The 21,722-nt window shown below is 49.7% G+C and overlaps 1 protein-coding gene across 3 annotated transcripts in view; it reads left to right on the top strand.

Moving 5' to 3' along the window:
* The window catches only part of KSR2 (kinase suppressor of ras 2), a 283,459-nt gene that overhangs the window by 163,557 nt on the left and 98,180 nt on the right, over nucleotides 1-21,722 (top strand). For all 3 annotated transcript variants that reach the window (XM_073312611.2, XM_078848923.1, XM_073312610.1), the window contains 3 exons: nucleotides 1,771-1,889; nucleotides 12,703-12,871; nucleotides 21,599-21,640. In XM_073312611.2, the coding sequence (XP_073168712.1) occupies nucleotides 1,771-1,889; nucleotides 12,703-12,871; nucleotides 21,599-21,640 (330 nt within the window). The remainder of the gene's footprint in view (nucleotides 1-1,770; nucleotides 1,890-12,702; nucleotides 12,872-21,598; nucleotides 21,641-21,722) is intronic.

Here is a 21,722-nt window from a genome sequence, read left to right as displayed (position 1 = left end):
CTCCCAGACTGACTAACGGCCAATGCTGCCTAGCGTCTCCCAGAGTCCTGGCCTGGAGCAAGCAGTCTTGAAAGGGACTGATGATTACCTGCCCTGCCTCAGGGCTGCTGTGTCAACTTAGCTGCCCCTTCCAGTTGCTGGCTTTGCCCATCGTTTCTCATGCCAACTTTTCGGCAGGTTATTTCCTTGTTGATTCTAGGCGGAGCTCCGTCCTCTGTCCCGGTGAACTGTTGGCAGTAACCGAGAGCAGGGAAAAGCAGGTGACTGTGCTCATGTAGACTGCAGGCATGAGAACTCCAGCATCACTGCCAAGCACTGTCCTGGGAGATTTTAGACCCTGCGGGGGGGATGCATGTCAAAGTAGCATCATAGCACGTGTGAGGAGCCCTTCCCAGCGGAAGAGCTCTGGGTTGCTGCTCAATAATTCGTCATCAAATCCAGCCTTGGGAAAACTACACTGAAGGGTCATGTGGAAGTAGGGAAGGGCTGTCCTGCTCCCTGTGGGAAAGGGGAGAAGCTTCTAAACATGGAGGCTGTGGGGGTCATAGTAAAGATAGGGTGGGGAGGAGCATACAGGTGTTGGGTACGATTGGCGAAAAGGGGTCGGAGACTGTCCTGAAACAGGAGTGAGGTCCCCATGCTAGGGTTCATCGGAGCAAGGGCCCAATTGCCTTCTTAAGACATGGGGATGGGATCCCGGAAACATGGGTGGTGGCAGGGCAGACGTTTGTATCAGGATGAAGCTCAAGACAAGGGCCTGGAAGATAGCCAGAGCCTAGGTCATTTGTCTGCCTTGGCCACCCCTAGGGCATGTGCTAGTCAAGCAATGGGAGAGGGTGGAGTGAGTCCTCCTTCCACAAGGGCTAGTGCTCACAGCAAGAAAGCAAAAGAGTTTTTTTTAGCAGTCAGCGAATAAACATTTCAGCTCCCCCTGACCCAGGGGCAGGGGGAGTGTGTGGAGCGTGACCTTCCCAGGCAAGGCGGCATGGGCCCACGAGAGGATGAGTAGAGGTTGAGTTTAACTCCTCCTTCCCTGCGGCTTCGAGAGTGCCCCTGCTACATGCAGCAGCAAGGCCCCGTTGTCTCCCTGCTGCACAGCAGGAGGTATTCGACTGAAACGTGTGGAAACCTGACGTAACGCAGAGACTCACACCGCAGACGGGAAAGAGGGTCTAGTCGTCATGGTGCAGAATTGCTAGTGGCGTGTGTGGTTTACAAATATTTACTCCTCTCTGGGTCAGGAGATGGTTCACATAAGCCACCTTCCGCACTGATGAAATTAGCCATGTGGTCAAAATAAACCAACTTGTTCCTCCTTGAGATGGGAGCTGCCTTCTTACAGGATGAAATTCACCCCGGGCACTACTTAAGTCCCACTTGAGCCCTTCGGCGTTGAGTCCGATTGGATCCTGAGTGTGTTGTGATTGGCTGAGGAAGTGGGTGGGAAGGAGTGTAGATACAATCTGGCTTCAGCTGGCGCATTGTGTTCCAAATGTCCCAGGCGGTCCCAAGGCGGGGCAATTGACAGTTTCAGGTGGATGGTTAAGCGGTATAGCGAAGAGGTTACTTTGGGGTTTAGCTCCGGTATTTTTAGAAATTCAAGAAGCAGAAACTGGATTGTCTTCAAGTGCAGGGCTCCTATGCAGAGCGACCTGTACTCCGACCTGAAGTGCTGTTTTAAAGCTTTGATCTCTCTCTCTCCCTCTCCCTCTCTCTCTCTCTCTCTCCCTTTTTTTTAAATTCCTTTCCCCATCTCCCTTCTTGATCCAGCAAGATTAGTCCGGACAGAATCTGTGCCGTGTGACATCAACAATCCTTTACGAAAGCCCCCCAGGTATTCCGACCTGCACGTCAGCCAGACCCTTCCCAAAACCAACAAAATCAGCAAGGTGAGGCATACCTTCCTCCCCCAGTGGGCTGTGCAGTCCTCAGAGCCCTTCTCCATGTTGGTACATTGTGACTTATGCACAGGAACAAATGCAAATGCGAATCCCAGGCAATGAGCGAGATGTCAATGGCTTCAAGACACGCGGGGACATGGGTGGGGTTCCTTACCCCCTGCCTACCCTCTCCAAAAGGACCAGCAAGTAGTCGTGGTGCCTGGTGTTTATGGTATCAAAGTCATGGCCAGAGGTGAAACTAAGCCGGTACAGCGTGCCAGTAAGAAAGTGGCTGCAGGTACGGGCCGGTACATAGACCACGTTAAAGTGCTGCCGTGACGGTGCTTTAAGCACTGTTCGGGGCGGGGGGGCACTGATGGGGAGGGCAAAAGGGGCAGCTGCCCCGGGGCCTGGCGATTGAAAAGGGCCTGGGGCTCCCAGCAGTGGCTGGAGCCCCAGGCCTTTTTTAAATTGCTGCCGGAGCCTTGGGCAGCATGGGCTGGGCAGCGCTGAAGGACTGATTGGGGGAGTCTGGCCCCAGTCCCGCCCGTGGGCCCAGAGCCACCCCTGCACCTTGCCCAGGAGCCCAGCCATCCTGCGTTCTGATAAGTCCTTTAGGTTACTTTCACTCCTGGTCATGGTTACTGTAATCTGCTGGGATATTGCAGTTGGGGAAGTAGGAAGCAGGCACAGACAAGCTGTTAAGAGACCATAGTCCTGCTTCTGTGCCAGTGACCTTAAATGCTGAATGGTGGCTGAGAAATACGGTCTCCAAGCAAGCTGTTTGTCAGAGTTTTCCAAGAGGCATGGGCAGCTGTTTAAGTGCAGTCATAAACTGGCCATTAAAAGTTGCCAAGTGTGCAACCCTAGTGGGTCGGAGCATGTGAAGTTACACAAGAACTGTTCGGCTCTTCACAGTAGGGCAGTACTCCTTAGACAGAGTAGAATTTGGCCTATGCTATCATAGAATATCAGGGTTGGAAGGGACCCTCAGGAGGTCATCTAGTCCAACCCCCTGCTCAAAGCAGGACCAATCCCCAATTTATGCAATTCACTCCTGAGTGCATCCAAGCAAGCCTCCGCCTTGAATTCAAGGGGTTGCCAGGGGTGCAAGTGAGAGCAGAATTTGGCCCCAAATCTTTGGAATCTCACTCCTTATTGCTGTTACTTAATCGGCCACTCTCTTGACTGGACCCAACTGTCATGTGCTGGGCCCTTGTGGGAAGGAAAACTGGTCTTGTGGTGGAAGCCCAGGACTGTGGGAGTCGTGTGACCTGTGTTTCTAATCCTTGTTCTATCACTAACTCGCAGTGTGACCTCGGGCAAGTCACTTAACCTCTCTCTGCCTTGGTTTCCCCATCCACAACATAGGAATGCTACTGATTTCCTACCTCCATGGAGGGTTGTGAAGCTTAATTCATTTGGATAGAAGGCTCCATAAAATTCAACATGCTGTTACTGTTTGGCTCCTTTTTAGTTCCGGGGCAAGAATTTCTTGACCTATTTTCCACAGTAAAAGCAGTGACTCCCTCTGTCCTTCTCCCTTACGGTATATCGCTCAATCCTCCTTCCATCAAAGTCTGTGGGAATGTTGCAGGTGGCCGTTGTCTGCCTGGAAGCATCACAAGTTAGTAGATGTTAATCCTGATGGGAAATGTTGGTGTGCTTTGCTGACTGAGGGCCTGTTTACACGTGGAGCTATTGGGGAGGAGCTATTCCTGAATAACTCCATAGCTGAACACCCTCCTTCTGGAACAAGTGTCCACACGAAGTTGTTCTGGGACAGCTGGAACTTAGGCAAGTGGTGCATTGCCTTACCTGGGTATAAGGGAGCTGTCTAGAGAAATGAAGAACCTAGTGTATGGACTGTGCAGTCCTCATGGAGGAACCTTTGGAACAGCCAAGCATGAGATTTCCCCTCGCCATCAGAAATACCCAGGAAAAGCTCTGACTATTACAGAGCACCCAATAGCACCACTTCCCAGGTGTGATTCTTCTGGAAGGAATGCGTGCACGATTGCTCCAGCACCAGGAGAGTGTTTGGAAGGGCAAGTGCATGTGACTAGTTTTAGGACCCAGTGGGTAGGTGCAGAGCTATTCTGCTGATTCACCTTGGCATTAGACCAGATGAGTCTCTGCAGCTCCACAACAGGGGTAGAAAGGACTGAGCATCTCCACGAGAAGAGAGAGCCAGAGGGAGGGACAGGATATCTGGCTTTTATAAATGCTTAAGTTTGCAAGTGCAGCCCTGCCTTAGAGCTCCAGTAGTTTAGTTAAAATTGAAGGCAAATGCCAGGAAGTCTGTGTCTTCATGGGGTTGGGGGGGAGAGGGGGAGTGTGCCCTGGTTCTCATGGGTGACTTTAATTTTCCTGATATCTGCTGGGAGAGCAATACAGCGGTGCATGGACAATCCAGGAAGTTTTTGGAAAGCGTAGGGGACAATTTCCTGGTGCAAGTGCTAGAGGAGCCAACTGGGGGGGGAGCTTTTCTTGACCTGCTGCTCACAAACCGGGAAGAATTAGTAGGGGAAGCAAAAGTGGATGGGAATCTGGGAGGCAGTGACCATGAGTTGGTTGAGTTCAGGATCCTGACACAGGGAAGAAAGGTAAGCAGCAGGATACGGACCCTGGACTTCAGGAAAGCAGACTTCGACTCCTTCAGGGAACGGATGGGTAGGATCCCCTGGGGGACTAACATGAAGGGGAAAGGAGTCCAGGAGAGCTGGCTGTATTTCAAGGAATCCCTGTTGAGGTTACAGGGACAAACCATCCCGATGTGTCGAAAGAATAGTAAATATGGCAGGCGACCAGCTTGGCTTAACGGTGAAATCCTAGCGGATCTTACACATAAAAAAGAAGCTTACAAGAAGTGGAAGGTTGGACATATGACCAGGGAAGAGTATTAAAATATTGCTCGGGCATGTAGGAATGAAATCAGGAGGGCCAAATAGCACCTGGAGCTGCAGCTAGCTAGAGATGTCAAGAGTAACAAGAAGGGTTTCTTCAGGTATGTTGGCAACAAGAAGAAAGCCAAGGAAAGTGTGGGCCCCTTAATGAATGAGGGAGGCAACCTAGTGACAGAGGATGTGGAAAAAGCTAATGTACTCAATGCTTTTTTTGCCTCTGTCTACACGAACAAGGTCAGCCCCCAGACTGCTGCACTGGGCATCACAACATGGGGAATAGATGGCCAGCCCTCTGTGGAGAAAGAGGTGGTTAGGGACTATTTAGAAAAGCTGGACGTGCACAAGTCCATGGGGCTGGACGAGTTGCATCCGAGAGTGCTAAAGGAACTGGCGGCTGTGATTGCAGAGCCATTGGCCATTATCTTTGAAAACTCGTGGCGAACGAGGGAAGTCCCGGATGACTGGAAAAAGGCTAATGTAGTGCCAATCTTTAAAAAAGGGAAGAAGGAGGATCCTGGGAACTACAGGCCAGTCAGCCTCACCTCAGTCCCCGGAAAAATCATGGAGCAGGTCCTCAAAGAATCAATCCTGAAGCACTTACATGAGAGGAAAGTGATCAGGAACAGTCAGCATGGATTCACCAAGGGAAGGTCATGCCTGACTAATCTAATCGCCTTCTATGATGAGATTACTGGTTCTGTGGATGAAGGGAAAGCAGTGGATGTATTGTTTCTTGACTTTAGCAAAGCTTTTGACACGGTCTCCCACAGTATTCTTGTCAGCAAATTAAAGAAGTATGGGCTGGATGAATGCACTATAAGGTGGGTAGAAAGTTGGCTAGATTGTTGGGCTCAACGGGTAGTGATCAATGGCTCCATGTCTAGTTGGCAGCCGGTGTCAAGTGGAGTGCCCCAGGGGTCGGTCCTGGGGCCGGTTTTGTTCAATATCTTCATAAATGATCTGGAGGATGGTGTGGATTGCACTCTCAGCAAATTTGCGGATGATACTAAACTGGGAGGAGTGGTAGATACGCTGGAGGGCAAGGATAGGATACAGAGGGACCTAGACAAATTGGAGGATTGGGCCAAAAAAAATCTGATGAGGTTCAATAAGGATAAGTGCAGGGTCCTGCACTTAGGACGGAAGAACCCAATACACAGCTACAGACTAGGGACCGAATGGCTAGGCAGCAGTTCTGCAGAAAAGGACCTAGGGGTGACAGTGGACGAGAAGCTGGATATGAGTCAGCAGTGTGCCCTTGTTGCCAAGAAGGCCAATGGCATTTTGGGATGTATAAGTAGGGGCATAGCGAGCAGATCGAGGGACGTGATCGTTCCCCTCTATTCGACATTGGTGAGGCCTCATCTGGAGTACTGTGTCCAGTTTTGGGCCCCACACTACAAGAAGGATGTGGATACATTGGAGAGAGTCCAGCGAAGGGCAACAAAAATGATTAGGGGTCTGGAACACATGACTTATGAGGAGAGGCTGAGGGAACTGGGATTGTTTAGTCTGCAGAAGAGAAGAATGAGGGGGGATTTTTTGATAGCTGCTTTCAACTGCCTGAGAGGTGGTTCCAGAGGCGATGGTTCTAGACTATTCTCAGTGGTGGAAGAGGACAGGACAAGGAGTAATGGTCTCAAGTTGCAGTGGGGGACGTTTAGGTTGGATATTAGGAAAAACTTTTTCACTAGGAGGGTGGTGAAACACTGGAATGTGTTGCCTAGGGAGGTGGTGGAATCTCCTTCCTTAGAAGTTTTTAAGGTCAGGCTTGACAAAGCCCTGGCTCGGATGATTTAATTGGGGATGGGTCCTGCTTTTGATCAGGGGGTTGGACTAGATGACCTCCTGAGGTCCCTTCCAACCCTGATATTCTATGATTCTATGATTCTTAACTGGAGTTAGCTAAGCTAACACGTTAGGTCCAGTTTTCTTTTTGTTAACTCAGTCAGATAACTCAAATGAAAACTGCAGACTCCCTTGTCTTCCCTAGGATTTACCTGGTTTTAGCGTACCCATTTAAAGTGTCTATCATGTCAGCACCTCAGGGCACATTGGAAATAACACAAACATGAAATAGAACAAAATCAAAAACAGACAATAACACTTTCACAGTAATTAGGTCAATTGCTTTTTGGGGGCAACTGCATCAAATTACCCGCCTGAGTGACAGTTCGGATTTTCATGGCAGTACTCAGCTGCAATATTCTGCTCTCCTTTTAGGTCGTCTCTTCCACTGACATGGGAGTAAGAGGTCTTTATTTTTCAGAAGAGCGCGATATTAAGATCAGTCAGCGTGAGATGAATTTTGCCTCGTATACCAGCTTGTGCCCACTGTTAAGAGCTGATGTAAAGAGCTGCACAATGGAAGCAATTTGTAATGTAAAACAAATGTGTAGTGTATTGGTCCTATAAAGCCCAGAAACTATGCTAGACATTCTTGAGCACCCTCTACTGCACCTTGAAGTCTTTAAACCATAATTTGAGGGCTTCAATAGCTCAGACATAGGTGAGAGGTTTATTGCAGGAGTGGGTGGGTGAGATTCTGTGGCCTGCGTTGTGCAGGAGGTCAGACTAGATGATCATAATGGTCCCTTCTGACCTTAATATCTATGAATCTATGATAAGAACACACCTTTTTCTCCTAGCAGAGAAAAGGCAGTGACCTGGTGAGTGTGAGAACTCCAGACAAGCATGAAGCCACAGTCATAAACTTGCCTACCCCAGCCCTGATGGGCTGCACTTACCTACCAAAGAATATGTTGTATGCACTTGCTTCTACATCTTTCTCTCTCCTGTCAGTGCTCCCACCCCTTTCCTCTGCCCCCAGTGGATTCCTTCATCTTCTGGCCTCTCCTCCGTAGCTTTAAGAGTCAGCCTGTCCTCTTAAGGATGGGCTCTTGTAGGTTGTTCTGTGAGTGTCACAGCATGAGGCTGACCTGCGTGGAGGTGAGGAGCTGCTGCTTATGCTTCGTGGCGAATGTTACCTTATGACAGGCCTGCTGGAACACAGTGAGTCCTTGGGAGCATAGTGTGAAAGAAGCACCGGCGAGCCACCTGTTGAGTACAGCCAAGATACATACTGATCACAGCCTGCAAAGATCTCTGTAGGGCACCAAGGCTGCCTACCACACTTCATGCAGTAGTAATCTTGTGTACTTACAGATCACCCGGACAGGAATGAGTTAAATCCTACAACACTCCCATGTGGTATGTAAGTATCACCTCTTCCATTTTTCAGAGAGCAAAATGGATGTTGGGGCACAGGGGTTACGTTTACAAAGGCTGGTTCACGGGAGGCGCTTGGGTTCTGGGGTGTCTCATCCGAGATACTGTGGGCCTGACTTTCAGAAGAGCTGGGCACCTGCAACTCCCAGTGACTTCAGCTGGAGCTTGGGATGTGCAGCACTTTGCAAAACAGGCTTAAGGAGTCTGACGCTGCACATGTGAAGGTCAGGAACCCTTCTGCAAATGTGAGGCTAAGTGACTTGCCCAAGAGGAGTGCATGGCATCGCCAGGCGTGGAGACCAGGAGTCCTGAATCCCTGAGATCTTGCTCCCTTAGAACATGAAATGGACAAAGCATTGGGAAAGGATGAGCCAGTCTTGACCATGGATGTCTTACCTTTATTATAGCTCCCTCCTCACCACCGTGCATTTCCTGATAAGGCTGTCACTTCCCCATGAAGGGAAGAGGGAAAGTGAGCTCTCCCGGACTATTCAGCTGGGAGTTGAGCTTTGGTAAAGTGTCTTCCATCTGAGGATCTCAATCAGTAACAGAGCTTCCCAACAAGTGGCTTAACTGCCATTAGCCTCTAGGGACCTAGGGTCTAGAGATCCGTGACTTGCTCAAGACCATGGAATGAGTCAGAGTTGGACCTACAGCCCAGATTCCCTAATGCGCTGCGGTAACTAGTAGGCTACACTGCCTCTCTGGCTGTATAATCTGATTATTCACAATGATTTTATGCGGCTTTAAAGGAGAGGCTCCAAATCCTGCCTCTTTGATCTGAAGAATAAACTTTTTGAGGTCAGGGCCAGATCCTGCTCCCCTCTAGGTCAGTAGCAAAACTGCCACGAGTAGTCCTCACATTCTGCAGCTCTCCTGGCTGGTTTCTTAGGGGCCCTGCACCTTCCTGTTTGGGTTGCTTGGTGGCATTCCCTCTGGATGCCAATGAGGATCATTCCCCCGTCTGCCATGGAAACATGGTTACTTTGGAGTGTGTGCGTGGTGGGGAGAGAGGGGGGAGGTCTGGCAGACTTTTCCTCTTTGCAACAGCACCTTCCAGTTTGCTCAGTGGTCTGTTCAGCCATCTGCTGGGGCAAAACTTCGCAGATGGCTCTTTGGGTTTCCAGGCACGTCTGCTTCTCCAAAACACCAAGGGACTGATCTATATTTCAGCGAATCTGGTAGAAACTGTATAGAAACCTGTTTAGGGGGATGTAAACCAATGAATCATAAAGAGCTGCGCTAATTGAAGAAGCAGGCCCGGGCCCTATACAATAAGCAGGGATGCTACGACCACTTCTCTAATGAGGTGAGTAGTTACGCTGCAGAGCAGACACTGCAAACACAGAATGTATCGGGCTCTTTCTTTTAAGCGCTTTTCCCCTACTGTTGCTCTGTGTTTTGTATTTCTTAGGAAAGATACAGACTTTTTTACAGTCTCTGGTCCAAATTTTGCTCTATTACCCTGGTGTAAACCTGGAGTATGAAATCAAAGTTTCATTGGCCTCAAGTGTTACTTATGCCGGTGTAACTGAAAGCAGCATTTGGCTCACCACCTTTCCACCCTCCCTGTCAGAGCTGCTGTATATGAACGCCAGTAAGCTGGGGCTGAGATTAGCTGGAACATATAGTATCTAACACTGCACCTGCTGGGCTTTCAGTGTGTTTGCCATCAGGGGAAAGGCAGTGTTTGTCAATGGTATTTTCTTGAACGGCTTAAAAATAAAATGGAATCTGTGCTTTTGAAATAGCTTGTGTCCTACCAGTTCTGCTTGTAACTTTCCAGAGGCAGCAAATCTAACCTGCATTTCTGTGCGCTCCAGGTTGTCTAAAACTTTAGTAAAAAATATTAAAAAATAAAACCTACAGAAGCACAACAGCTTGATCATGTTCCTGCAGGGTCCATGGAAGCCGATAAGGTCAGACCTAACCATGCATCTGGCTGGTTCTTTCTCCTGCTCTGTGACAGTGCTCAGATTTATTCTGGATTAAATTTGCCAGAGCCTGTTGAGTCCATCTCTGTCTAACGGGGAACGTAGGAACCCCAACAAGTGATGGGTAGGCAGCATATGGCTTTTCATTCATTCTGAATGGCAAATTTCAAAATCGGGCTGGCTGGCTGTGCCCATACCTAGAAGTTTAAAAGCCAGATTTTCAGAGATGCTGAGCACCTTTGCAAATCGGCCAATAGGGGGTCTTCAGCTCGTCTAGACCCCCTCGTTCCTCCACCACTCTGCTGTTCCAGGGACTGTTGGATGGATACTGGATGATTCTCTCTGGGATGCAGCCTCTAAACCTGTGGCTCTTGGAAAATTTCAAATGGTAAAATTACCTGATTTGTTTGTTTAGGGTGCAAATGATTTCTGTGGGTCCCCAAGAGACCGCAAACCCATGTGGGGGCTTACAAGTAAAAACAGCTACAGAGTCCTTTCAGTGAATCATGTAATTTTGGGCCTATCATACTTTATCTTAACAGAGGTCATCATGGGAAGCAGGGTGGGCAGAGGGTGAGGCGTTGAACTGGGGCTCAGGTGACTGGGATTCTCTTCCTGGCTCTGCTGCTAGCCTGCTAGGTGACCTGGTGCAAACTACTTCACCGCTTTTTGTGCCTCAGTTTCCCCATCTGTAAAATGGGTCTAATGATGCCCATCATGTAAAGCACTTTCAGAGCTATGGATGAATCGTTATATATGTATTTTACTTTGCCTCTGCCACTCATAAAATCACATCAGCCATAGCCAGTGTGTAAAATTAAAGAGAATATTTCCTATTAGGCCAACCAATAGCTTCTATTTTGACACCTACTTCTATTAAAAAATAGTCCCCCAATCTCCTATTGTCTTCAGCCCAGCCTCCTGCACCAGGTAATGGTGGTAATGCTTCTTTTCAGTGTGAATGTGGTTGTAAGCCCTGTGGGGTAGGGATCGCCTCTTTTATGTCTGTAAAGCTCCTTAGCACCAATGGTGCTATATAAATAAGAGCACAAATCTCCATTTCTACTTGCTCCCAGAGCTGACTTGGAAAAAACCAAACTGCTTTGCCAGCATCATCTCTCATGACGAGGTGCTGTAAGTAAAACATAGCACTGTGTTCCCTGAAATATCACGTTCATGTAGGCTTGTTTGAGCCCCTTTTGGTGACCTGCTTGTGACTCTGGCCAAGATTTTCAGAGTGACCAATGATTTTGAGTTCAGCTTGAGACAGCTTCGAGGGGCCTGATGTTCAGAGAGCGGGTGCTCCACATTTTCCGAAAATCGGGCACTTTTAAGATGCCTGGAGTTGGACAACAAAATCACTAGCAGTTCCGAGAATCTTGGCCTCTACTTTTCCTTTGCGCAGGTCAGGAGGAATGTGGGCATGGCCGGTGTAGCGAGTCTAATATTTCAAGGCAGGTCATACCATGTTCCCAGTTGCATAGATGTCAATATTATGGAATGTCTGGTGTCTTTCCTGTTACTAACTGTTACTGTTGGTTTGGAGGTGGGGGTGGGGGAAGACCTTAATTCCTTATTTTAGATCATGCTGACTTCAAACCTGTCCTGCTGGTTGCGAATTTTAATGCAGTCTGGTTTTAAATAATTTTAAACCAGATTTGTCCACTGTCGGATGGCGAGTTGGAGATCACATTTATGCTGTCTTTCCAGACTGTTTCCAGGCAGATTCTCCTCCACTCAGCACACCAGCGTGCCATTGATTGCAGTCAGCCATTCCTTCCTCCTGGTTGGCCTGCGCCATTGGGAGCAAGCAGTGCTCTATAGAGGGCACTGTCTGTGTCGAGACAGGGAGCATGGCTGGCTGAGGCGCACTCTCTCCTGCGGAGCCAAGTTAAGAATGAGCCGCGTGTAATAAAACACCTTTGCTTGGCTCTCCCTGAAGTTGTGTCTCTTGCCTCCCAAGGAAATCCATCAGGAGTGAGATTAACTGGCATAAGTGGGCAATGAGGAGAATGGGATGGAGTTTTGTCTTGGGAACCCTGACCAGTGCTTGCAAACTTAGGCGCCTACATCACCGACCCAGCGGTTTCATTTCCAGGCACGCCGAGTGTCCATAATGGCGGCTGAAGACAGTAGATGCTGCCTGGGGCCCAGCACCCCTGAACATCCAGCCAATATGTTGGTGCCTGACTTCCCACCATGGCCTTCCCAAGTGACTAGTGATTTTGGAGGTGTTCCTCTTTGGGTGCCCAGCTTTACCACGGCCCTGACTCCCAGAGGGTGATGCCTCAGCAACATCACTAGCCATTTTGGAAAACGCTGGCTCTGCGTCTGAAGGCACTGGAAGCTGCCGGTCCTCAGCACCTCTGAGAATCAGTCCCCTCCGTCTGAAACGTTGGCCTGGACAGAATGATAAAAGTGGTGAAACAGGGCCTTGTCGGGGCTCCCCGCTGTGCTGCAAAGAGGAGCGCCCAGCTGTTGGGGTGAGCACAGCGCTCGTGCCTCGCTCTATAAAGCAGAGCATCCGCTGGGACTTGGGGCCGGATGGAGTGGCAAAGCCGGTACAGGACAGACTGGGTGGCAGTGTTTTTGCTGCAGCCCCATGCTGCTCCTGCTCCGAAAGCCCCAACCAAACGGCGACTTGGAAACTGCTCTGGTGACGGCGCGTGGTGAAGTCGGTCTGTCTGCACCGCTCTCATAGGCCTGTGTTTGTTTTTCCTTCTTCCTCTTCCCCTGCCCTCCTTGTTCCTGCAGGACCATATTCCGGTGCCCTATCAGCCAGATTCCAGCAGCAACCCCTCCTCAACGACATCCTCCACCCCCTCCTCGCCGGCCCCACCGTTACCGCCCAGCGCGACGCCGCCATCTCCCCTCCACCCCTCCCCGCAGTGCACGCGGCAGCAGAAGCAGTTCAACTTGCCAGGTACCTCGCTGCGTGCAGGCTGCCCCTCCCCCTCCCCCCCCCAGGCGGCACCGTCAGGGGCTTGGAATAAATCGCTCTGTAACAAAGGCAGTTCTCAATCAGTCACACGGAACGTGCTGAGTCCCTCGTCCATGGCGGAGTCCATTCCCAAGGTTTGGCAGGGATCTTGCCTGAATACATCCTCAGGGCAGGGAGCCAAGCTTTTGCCCTATTACCATTGTGGAATGCTGGGTCCACTTCTGGGGTGCAAACAGGATGTTGAAAAACTTGTAAAGGGTTCAGAAAAGAGCTTCAGGACTGATTCAAGGTCTGGAAAATTTGCCTGATAGGGAGTGATTGACAAAGCTCCATCTGTTTGTCCAAGAGAAGGTTAAAGAGGTGACTTGATCCCCATCTACAAGGGGAAGAGATGTCCGAGAGCAGAGGGCTCTGTAATCTAGCAAAAAACATAACTAGATCCAATGGCTGGAAGTGGAAGCTAGACAAATCCAGGCTAGAAATAAGGGGATCGTGGGGGGAATTTACAGTGAGAGTAATTCACCACTGGAACAACTGATCAAGGGACATGAGGGCTTCTCCATTACTTCCAGTTTTTAAATCCAGTCTGGGTGTCTTTCTAGAAAAGATGCTCTAGCTCAGCTGGAAGTCATGGGCTTTGAGGCAGGAGTGACTGGGAGAGGTCCTCTGGCCTGTGTAACGTAGGAGGTCAGACTAGATAATCTCAGCAGTGCTTTCTGGCCTTAAAACCTGACTCATCTTGTCCAAGTGCAATGCCCGCTCCTGGGTTTCTTTGAAATTCGCTGGCTCTGCAGTCGGTGGCTTTGCATGCACTCCGCTCTGGTGAACGGCTCCTGAGGGAAGGGTGACACCCTCAGCTGAACGCCATGATTTGCAGAGCGTGGTCAGAGGGAAGACTGGCTTTCTCAACCAGCCTCTCCTCTGCCCCATAGAAGGATGGGGGTTGAACGGGGGTGGGGATTAGCGGTATCCCCCCCAAACCAGCTTCCCCCATTTGATATGCCAATGGGATGACACGGCTGATCTTTAATAACACGATGGCTCCTTCCCTTTCTTTTGCACGTGAGCAGTGTTGACACGTCCGTTGCCATCATTAGAGTCCAGAGCTAGTAGCATGTTAAAATGGACAGGGACAGTTCCCCCTTTCTGAGCTATTGCTCTAGGCTGTATTGGTTCCATTCCATTCATGTTCTGAAGCTCGACTTCACAGCCATAAGGGTGAGGTATGTCCTAAATGAAGGTCTGGGTTCTGGTGCACAAGCTGGCTGCCTCCTGAAAAGGGCAAATCACTGAATCCCCACTGACTGGCCCATTTCAACCTTCGAGAGAAGCACCACCTCTAGGAGCAGGAATTCACTCCCGGCCCATTCATTCTCTTGGCGGGCAGTCCACTCTTCATGGCCCTGGCAGTATTCGCCCATTCTGGTGATGCTGCCAATTAGTGCCCGTTTGTTCCTGGTAGTTCCTGTGTCATAGAAAACCATTAACCAGGATCAACACCCATTTTCTTGTTGAAGGCCTCTAAACAGCCACCCGCCGGTCACCACTTTCACCTACTGTCAGCCAGGGCTTGAATTAGACCAGTGGTCCAGCATCGTGGCCAATGGCTTCTGAGCCACACTGGTGATTTTATTTTGTGGCATGGGTTCTCAGCTTGAGGGTCACCATCAGGCCATGAGGGGTCATACCTGTCCTCATTACCTTTATGGGAGCAAGGTAACATGGAGTCCCAGGAGGGAAACAATTGGGTACAGTTGTCCTAAAGAAACCAGATCTTACACCTTTCTGCTTGGCTACGTTTGATCCTGTCCCTCATCTCCTTGAATCGCCTGGAAAGGCTGAGAGATGGGGTGAGGGGGATTGAGATGAGAATGAGTAATGCTCACCAGAGAGGTACCAGACTTTGCCAAATGGGGGAGCTTGCCAGCAGCAACTGAGGTCTGCCGTCCCTAAGCTTTCGAGCTGCCTCCTTTGCAGACAATCTGTAGCCTTGCCGGAAATTCACATGAAATTGTCGTTCTATTAGAAAGTCAGAATGGACAATTGAGGGCAACAATGAAGCTATGGGAAGTGCTGCAAGGAAGCACTTGAAGCATTGAAGGCCTTGTTGAGAGTTGCTTGGGAAGGAACAGCTAGTGCTTTGGACAATGTGCGGTATTGGGTGGCGTTTTTTTTTTTTTTTGTATCTAGTAACTGCACAGTGCACTCTCTGTAAGATATTTCCCTGATCTAAAACAGGTAAGTCAATGCTTCTGAGCTACATACAGGCCCGTTAGCAGCTCCTCTTTCGCCCCAAGTCATTGGGAAGTTTGTTCAACATTTAAAAAAAATGCACATGTGGGAAGTTTAATGAGTAGGTGAACGAAGTCTCCTAACTCTCCTGTGTGATAGATACAGTACGTCCCGCTTATCCCTATTGCACAAATGGGGAAACTCGGGCAGGGATGCTGAGCAACCAGCTGGGGTCACATCACAAACCACTGGCAGAGCTGGGATTTCGCTCTAGCCCCAGCTCAATCTTGACCACACAGCCTCCTGAAAGCAACCAACCAAAGCCACTGGCCAAGGCCAGGTACAAGACGCGTAAACAGCGACTTCTGGTTGAGGAAATCCAGAGCAGTGCAGAGGCTCTGGTTCACGTCTTGGCTGAACGATAATAGGCAGAACATACACAACGAGTCCTATCTCTAGACGCTGCTTAATGACTTAAGTCCACGCTGTGGGATCCAGCACCAGGCAGGGGCTGTGCAAGGTTTCTTCATGGAGTGGCACCGTGCATCACAGTACAGGTTTGCCACAGTCCTGGCTGTGCCATTCCTTGGCCTCCCATGAGCAGAGGCAGCTGTTTGGGCTGACCTGGCCTGTGGCTTTATGCTTTGGACAAAGGCTCCTTTTGGGGGTAGGATAAATGCAGACTCTTGCATCATGTTGAGTCCTGCGCCGCCCTTAATTAAATCCTAATGCATGGGAGGAGGCAGGCAGGGGCAAGCTTTGAAATGTCCCTCCTGGCTCAGTGCTGGCCACTAAGAAACCACCAAGGTTCCCTGCCGTTTAGGACTGCCATTGCAGTCGCCGGGGTGCATTTGCCGTGGCACAGTGGCTAGGATGTTGGGCAGGGTTCTACTCCCGGCTCTGCCACTGACTTGCTGTGTCAACTTGGGTGAGTCATTGGGCTTCCATGCCTTAGTTCCCCCATCTGTAACATAGGAATAATGATACTGACTCCACCTTTGTGAAGTATTTTGAGGTCTGTGGATGCAAAGCAGCAGATACATGCTATTTGGTATTATTACATCCGGTAATTAATTTCACAGGTAACTGCTAGCAACTGTAGTGACTGAGAGGTTTTAAAAGCACCTACGTGTTGTAGTTTGAATCAGGAATTTAGTGGGAATTTACCAACTTGCCCTGTGCCCCAACTCGGATGTGCCTGGTTCTCAGGAGAGGTTTTGTGGAGTGGGCATAGGATATTCCAAAGCGATACAACTCGGGCTAATGAAGGAGCCCCGATGGCCTGGGTACCCCACTCACTCATCTCATTGTCTCCTCTCCTTCCTCCCGAGTCAGCTTGCTCAGCCTACCTGGCTTCCCAGTGCGACTGTCTAAGCAGACCCAGTGTCCAAGAGGAGCACGGGAGGTTGAGGTTTCATTAACGATCCCATTTTTAGCTTCTGCTCTTCTCCACTGACAGCTCCTTCTCCCCACCGGAGCCCAGAGGGACTAAGATCCTCAAAGCGCTGCCCAGAACAGATTCTGCTGCAGCCTTGATCTGCAGTATTATCGAGGCAAAGCTCTTCTCGTTCTCTGACAAGTGTGGGACGGGATAATTTTGCACTGGCATAGTCCCCTCCTTCTCCTGGGAGATGTGAGAGCCCCGTCCACACTGTCTGCCTGAGGGAGAGATTTCCACACCTGTGTTTTCAATTGTATTTGTTTTTAATGATGATGAATTTTGTTTAAAATGGAAATATATATATAAAATCAGTGCCAGCAGCTTCTTGTTGGAGGCATGTGGCCGTTCGAGCCATCTGCTTGCAGTGGTGGCCCAGATGCCCATAACGTGAGTCATCTCCACGGAATCATGCGCGTTCATTCCAATGAGTTAATTAGACAAATTGGCATTTACACGGAGTAAACTCTGGATTGCCAGTCGCCAAGGCAGTCCATCCTCGCTTCCCCGGCAAGGAGCAGAGAGACCAAGTCAGGAAAGATCAAACTCCTGAAGCTGTTACCTGTGTGGCAACTCAGAGCGAGGGATGCTTTCTTAACACGTTTCGTTAGCAGCCCTGCGCTGAGTGAAACGACACCGAGCAGTGCTTGGGATGCTTTTTCATCTCTGTGCTAGGGCTAGACCCGAGCAGTGCGTCCCACTGCTGTCAAGATGCTAGTCTCAAGAATTTCAGCTTTCTTCAGAAGCTTTATACAGGGTTAGGAGGTTTGAAATGTAGCTATTTCTCCCCGGGAATCCAAGAGGTGTCCACTTTGATCTCAGCTCAGGGGAGAGTCGTTCCTGTCACACTGTAAACTGTGGTCTCAGGAGTTAATCAGGAGATGCTGAGCCAGATCCTTAGCTGGTGTAAATCAGCATAGCTGTATTGGCTTCAGTTGAATGCTGCGGATTTACACCAACTGTGCATCTGGCCCCATGGGTCAAATTCAGCTGAGGGTAAATGGGTTCAGCTGGAGCAGAGCTAGGTACAGCTCCACCGTGGCTTAAGTCGCTGTCCCTTGCGGTCTTTAAAGAGTCCACGGTGCTCTTCACAATAACACAGGGGTCCGTTCTGATGTCTTGGCCAAACTCCTCTGTATATTTATATTTGGGTTCCCTGAGTATCCCCCATTGCTTTAATGGAATCCAATGTTCTTCACTGCCACCCCGTAGCTATTGTGTAAAGCTGCATCAGCGATTCCAGAGGTAACTGTGTTTTGGTGGTGGAAAAAGTGACTCTTCTGCCATATGGACTTGATTCAACTGTGCTGCACCCCACAGACCCTATGGAAACAGCTTGGTGTGGGGCTGGGATTCGTGCCCGGGAGAAGGCAGGTGATTCTGCTGCAGTTCTGCAATGCAGAAGCAGCTTTAAGTTTCAGCCCAGGCTCCCAAGAAGCCTCGATGTGCCCCATCAGTGCAGCTCCCAGGTGCTCTGCTCCAGCTTAGTGTCTGGACAGTGCCAGGGGGCTTCGGGTGGGTGGTTGTGTGCGCTGCTGTGACACCCGTCCCATTCCCACAACCACAGCCAGATTTTCCATTGCCCGGGGACCTCAGTTTGGTTTCTGCCTCTGAAAAGCCTCCATTTTCCCCTGCCAGGTCAGCCATGTCTCAGTTCAGCCTCTTGCACCATCCTGATATTGCACCCTAGACTGGGTTTTCATGGCCCTGGCTAGCTTCTGGGGAGCGGGTGGAGTGGGGGGGGAACTTACTTTTGGAGTGGTGTTTTAATGTAAGTGCAGTGACTGAGGGCAAGTCTACACTACAAAATTAAGTCGACGTAAGTTACATCGACATACAGCCACCGCAGTAATTAAATCACTTTGCCATGTCCACACTATGCTCCTTGTGTCGGCAGTGAGTGTCCTCACCAGGAGCACTTGCACCAATGTAGCTGTCCGTGTGGGGCATTGTAGGACGGCTTCTGAAAGGCAACAACGGTCGATATAAGCAGTGTCGTGTCTACGCTGACACTGCATCAACCCAACTACATCGACCTAAGCGCTGTGCCTCTTGCAGAGGTGGAGTTATTAAGTCGGCGCAGAGGGCGAGTTACGTCGGCAAGAGAGACATTTTAGTGTAGCCGCTTACAGAGTTAGGTCGACGTAAGCTGCCTTGTGTCAACCTAACTCTGTAGTGTAGACTAGGGCTGAGACCAGGCATTTTTAGTACATAATTGCATTTCTCAGCTGTTTAAGAGCACATGGCTCCAGCCTTCTGGCTTTCAACATCTACCTGAGATGTAAAAATCACAAGGAAAAGGGGCCCTCTGTTCTGCATCCTTGGTTCATTGTCACATGAGGTGTGATCATCTCTACCCCCAAACCAGCAGTGTGAGGAGCAGTCCCATCTGCACTTTTTGGGTAGGATCAGGCCCTTTGTTTGTTGAGAAGCACTCCCCCATGATCTGAATTGAAGGTATCTGCTTTTCGTGAAGCTGGAGCCAAGGCTGAGTGCACTGACTCCTGCATGAGTGGGGAAGAAGGTGCACCGTGGACTGTAGGAATCCCATGGAGTTGCACCTGTCCACTCTTGCCCTCTCCTAGAACTGAGGAGAAGACTTCAGTTTGTGAAGTATCAAATGCTTCCTTTCTCACCGTACAAAACACCAACCAACTGCCTTCCTTCTGATCGTCAAAGTGCCCCTCTGTGCTGGAGGAAAGAGGGCTGCCCTGGTCTTTGCCTGTGTGTTCAGTTACCTTTTTTCTGTGTTTTGTGTGCCTTGGAGCTGATGTGCAAAGTTTCAGTGCATATATTCTGTTATATAGTGGCCATCATGTACTGCTGGGATGCTATACCATTTACTATAGTACGCAGACTGAACATCTATATTTAAACAAAATGGTTCCAAATGGGCTGGACAGTCTGCTGCTTTGGGCAAATCCAGTAAAGTGGGCGAAGGCAGAGAGTCCCAGAAAGGAGGAGCTGGAGGGAGACAGGGACAGGAAAAAATTTCTGATGTGAAATAACCTGCATAGAAAGGCTTGGTAGTGGGTCTTGCAGGCAGCCATCTGCTTGCAGAGCGGCTTCTACAGTCTGAGGTGACTCAGAACTGAGAAGGTCCTTCCCAGGCCTGATCCAGTTGGGTACCTTGGGATGGAGAGCAAGGACCGCTTGCCCATCACACCCATCCATAGGGACAGAGTGAAAGGGGTGGGGGTGCTTGAGTATCTCAGATTTAGATTATGAAGACTGTCAGGAAGACCTAGAACTGAATTCACCTGTGTCCCCCTAGAAGCTGTCTGGTTAGCTGCCACTTCCTTCCCTGTTGATCTAGAAAGCCGTATGCAGTTGTATTGCTACCTGAGAGATGCCCCCTTCTCTGACTGCCACTGGGACAGCTGAGACCACCTGGGAGGCTGTTGACAACAATCCCGAGACTGATCACTTAAGGGATGAGAGCAAGGCATTTTCAGAGAAGGGTCTTTGGCTAGAATTCACCTCCCCCATGGTCCTGGTAGAGACCGAGGCCTCTAGGCTATGTCTAAACTTCAGTCAGAGGTGTAGACATACCCAAGCTGACTTTGATGTAGCTTGAAGAACAATAGGGGTGAAGCCAGTACATACCCAGGGTCCTGAAGAGGGGGAGGCCAGCTTGTGTGTCTGCCCGTGCTGCTGTGACTACTGCTAATGTTACCTGAGCTAGCTAGATCCAAGCCAGCTTGGATGTGTCTACACACACTGTAATCCCACCTCCCAACTCAGCATAGACAGACCGTAAGCTCATCTGTTTTCTCATGTGGCCGCCTGAGGGGCTTGTGTGGGAGTTGGGTATATGGGGTTGAGACTGGTTGGGCTGATTTTGATCAATGTGTCAGTGTAGCTGTACGTGGGGAGGGGGTGCGCTATGGGGATGACTGTGGTGAACACATTTCTAAAAGTAGAGCCACTCGCTTCCTGGGCAGTGAGCTGTATCGGCCCAGCTACTGGGCTGCGATGGCGCTGACCGGGAAGAGAGAGGACGGGCTGGTAAGAAGCAATAATATCAAAGGTCGTTCTGTTCCCCACACCTTTTAAGAGCCATCCTTGATTGTTAACTGCCCTCGAGTTACCAGCTGTACCTCTCTTGGGCAGTGTTCATTAGTTAATCGATTGCTTAATGGGTGCCTGGTGCCTTAGATGTGTAGTCTAGAAATTTCAAAGGAAACCAAAGGACTTAAGTGCCCAAATCCCATTGGCTTTCAATTGGGTGGCCAAATCCCTCAGGTGGCTTTGGAAATCTCAGCAGCAAAGTGCTGCATAACTGCTAAGCTACGTACTGAAGACTGTAGAATGAGGGAGTTGAATTTTGTTAGATAACATGGCTCCTAAACATATCTATGTCACGTAAAGCAGCCAGATGCTGGCCTGGTGACCTAGTTGTGTCGTGGCTGTTGTTATTGACGTGCCGTCCACAGACTTGGCATTTGCACAAGGTATAAAATACGCAGTCCCTGCCCTGAGGAGCTTACAGTCTAAGGGCATGTCTGCACTTCAAGTTGGAGGTGTGAATTCCACCTCGAGGAGACATACCCACGCTAGCTCTGATCGAGTTAGCATGCTAAAAATAGAGTATAGCCGCAGGAGCATGAGTGACTGGAAGGGCTAGTCACCCGAGTTCACACCTGTCTAAGATGCTAGGTATGCATTTGGGGCAGCTACCCCCTACATTCTATTTTTAGCACGTTAGCTCAATTTAGAGCTAGCGCGGTTATGTCTCCTCAAGCTGAAATTTACATTTCCATATGTAAATTTGGAAGCATAGACCTACCCTAACTAACAGACACAAAGGAACTGGGGCATGTTTGTGAGAGATTTAACTGACGGCAAGTCCATGCCCTGCGCTGCCATGTGGGACAGTGGGATCAGATGCCCAATTCTGGTCTCTTCCTCCCCGGTCCAGCAGAAGCTGGATGCTCTGTGATACAGGACATAGAGGTTTACAGATGCCACCCTTCCAATTGTGCTGTGTTGCCCTGACGTTGCTCACTTTTTTAACTTCTTCCTTTCTCCATTGCAAGCTTCCCACTACTACAAGTACAAACAGCAGTTCATTTTCCCAGGTAAGTCATTTCAAAGTGATCATAATCAATTGCCGTAACGTAATCAGCTGGGACTTAAAGGGTGGGGAGGGGTTTTGGGTGT

Source organism: Lepidochelys kempii, chromosome 15 (genome assembly GCF_965140285.1).
Source record: "Lepidochelys kempii isolate rLepKem1 chromosome 15, rLepKem1.hap1, whole genome shotgun sequence".
Lineage (NCBI taxonomy): Eukaryota > Metazoa > Chordata > Testudines > Cheloniidae > Lepidochelys > Lepidochelys kempii.
Note: the sequence above shows the minus strand (reverse complement) of the source record. Positions and strands in the feature narration are given on the sequence as shown.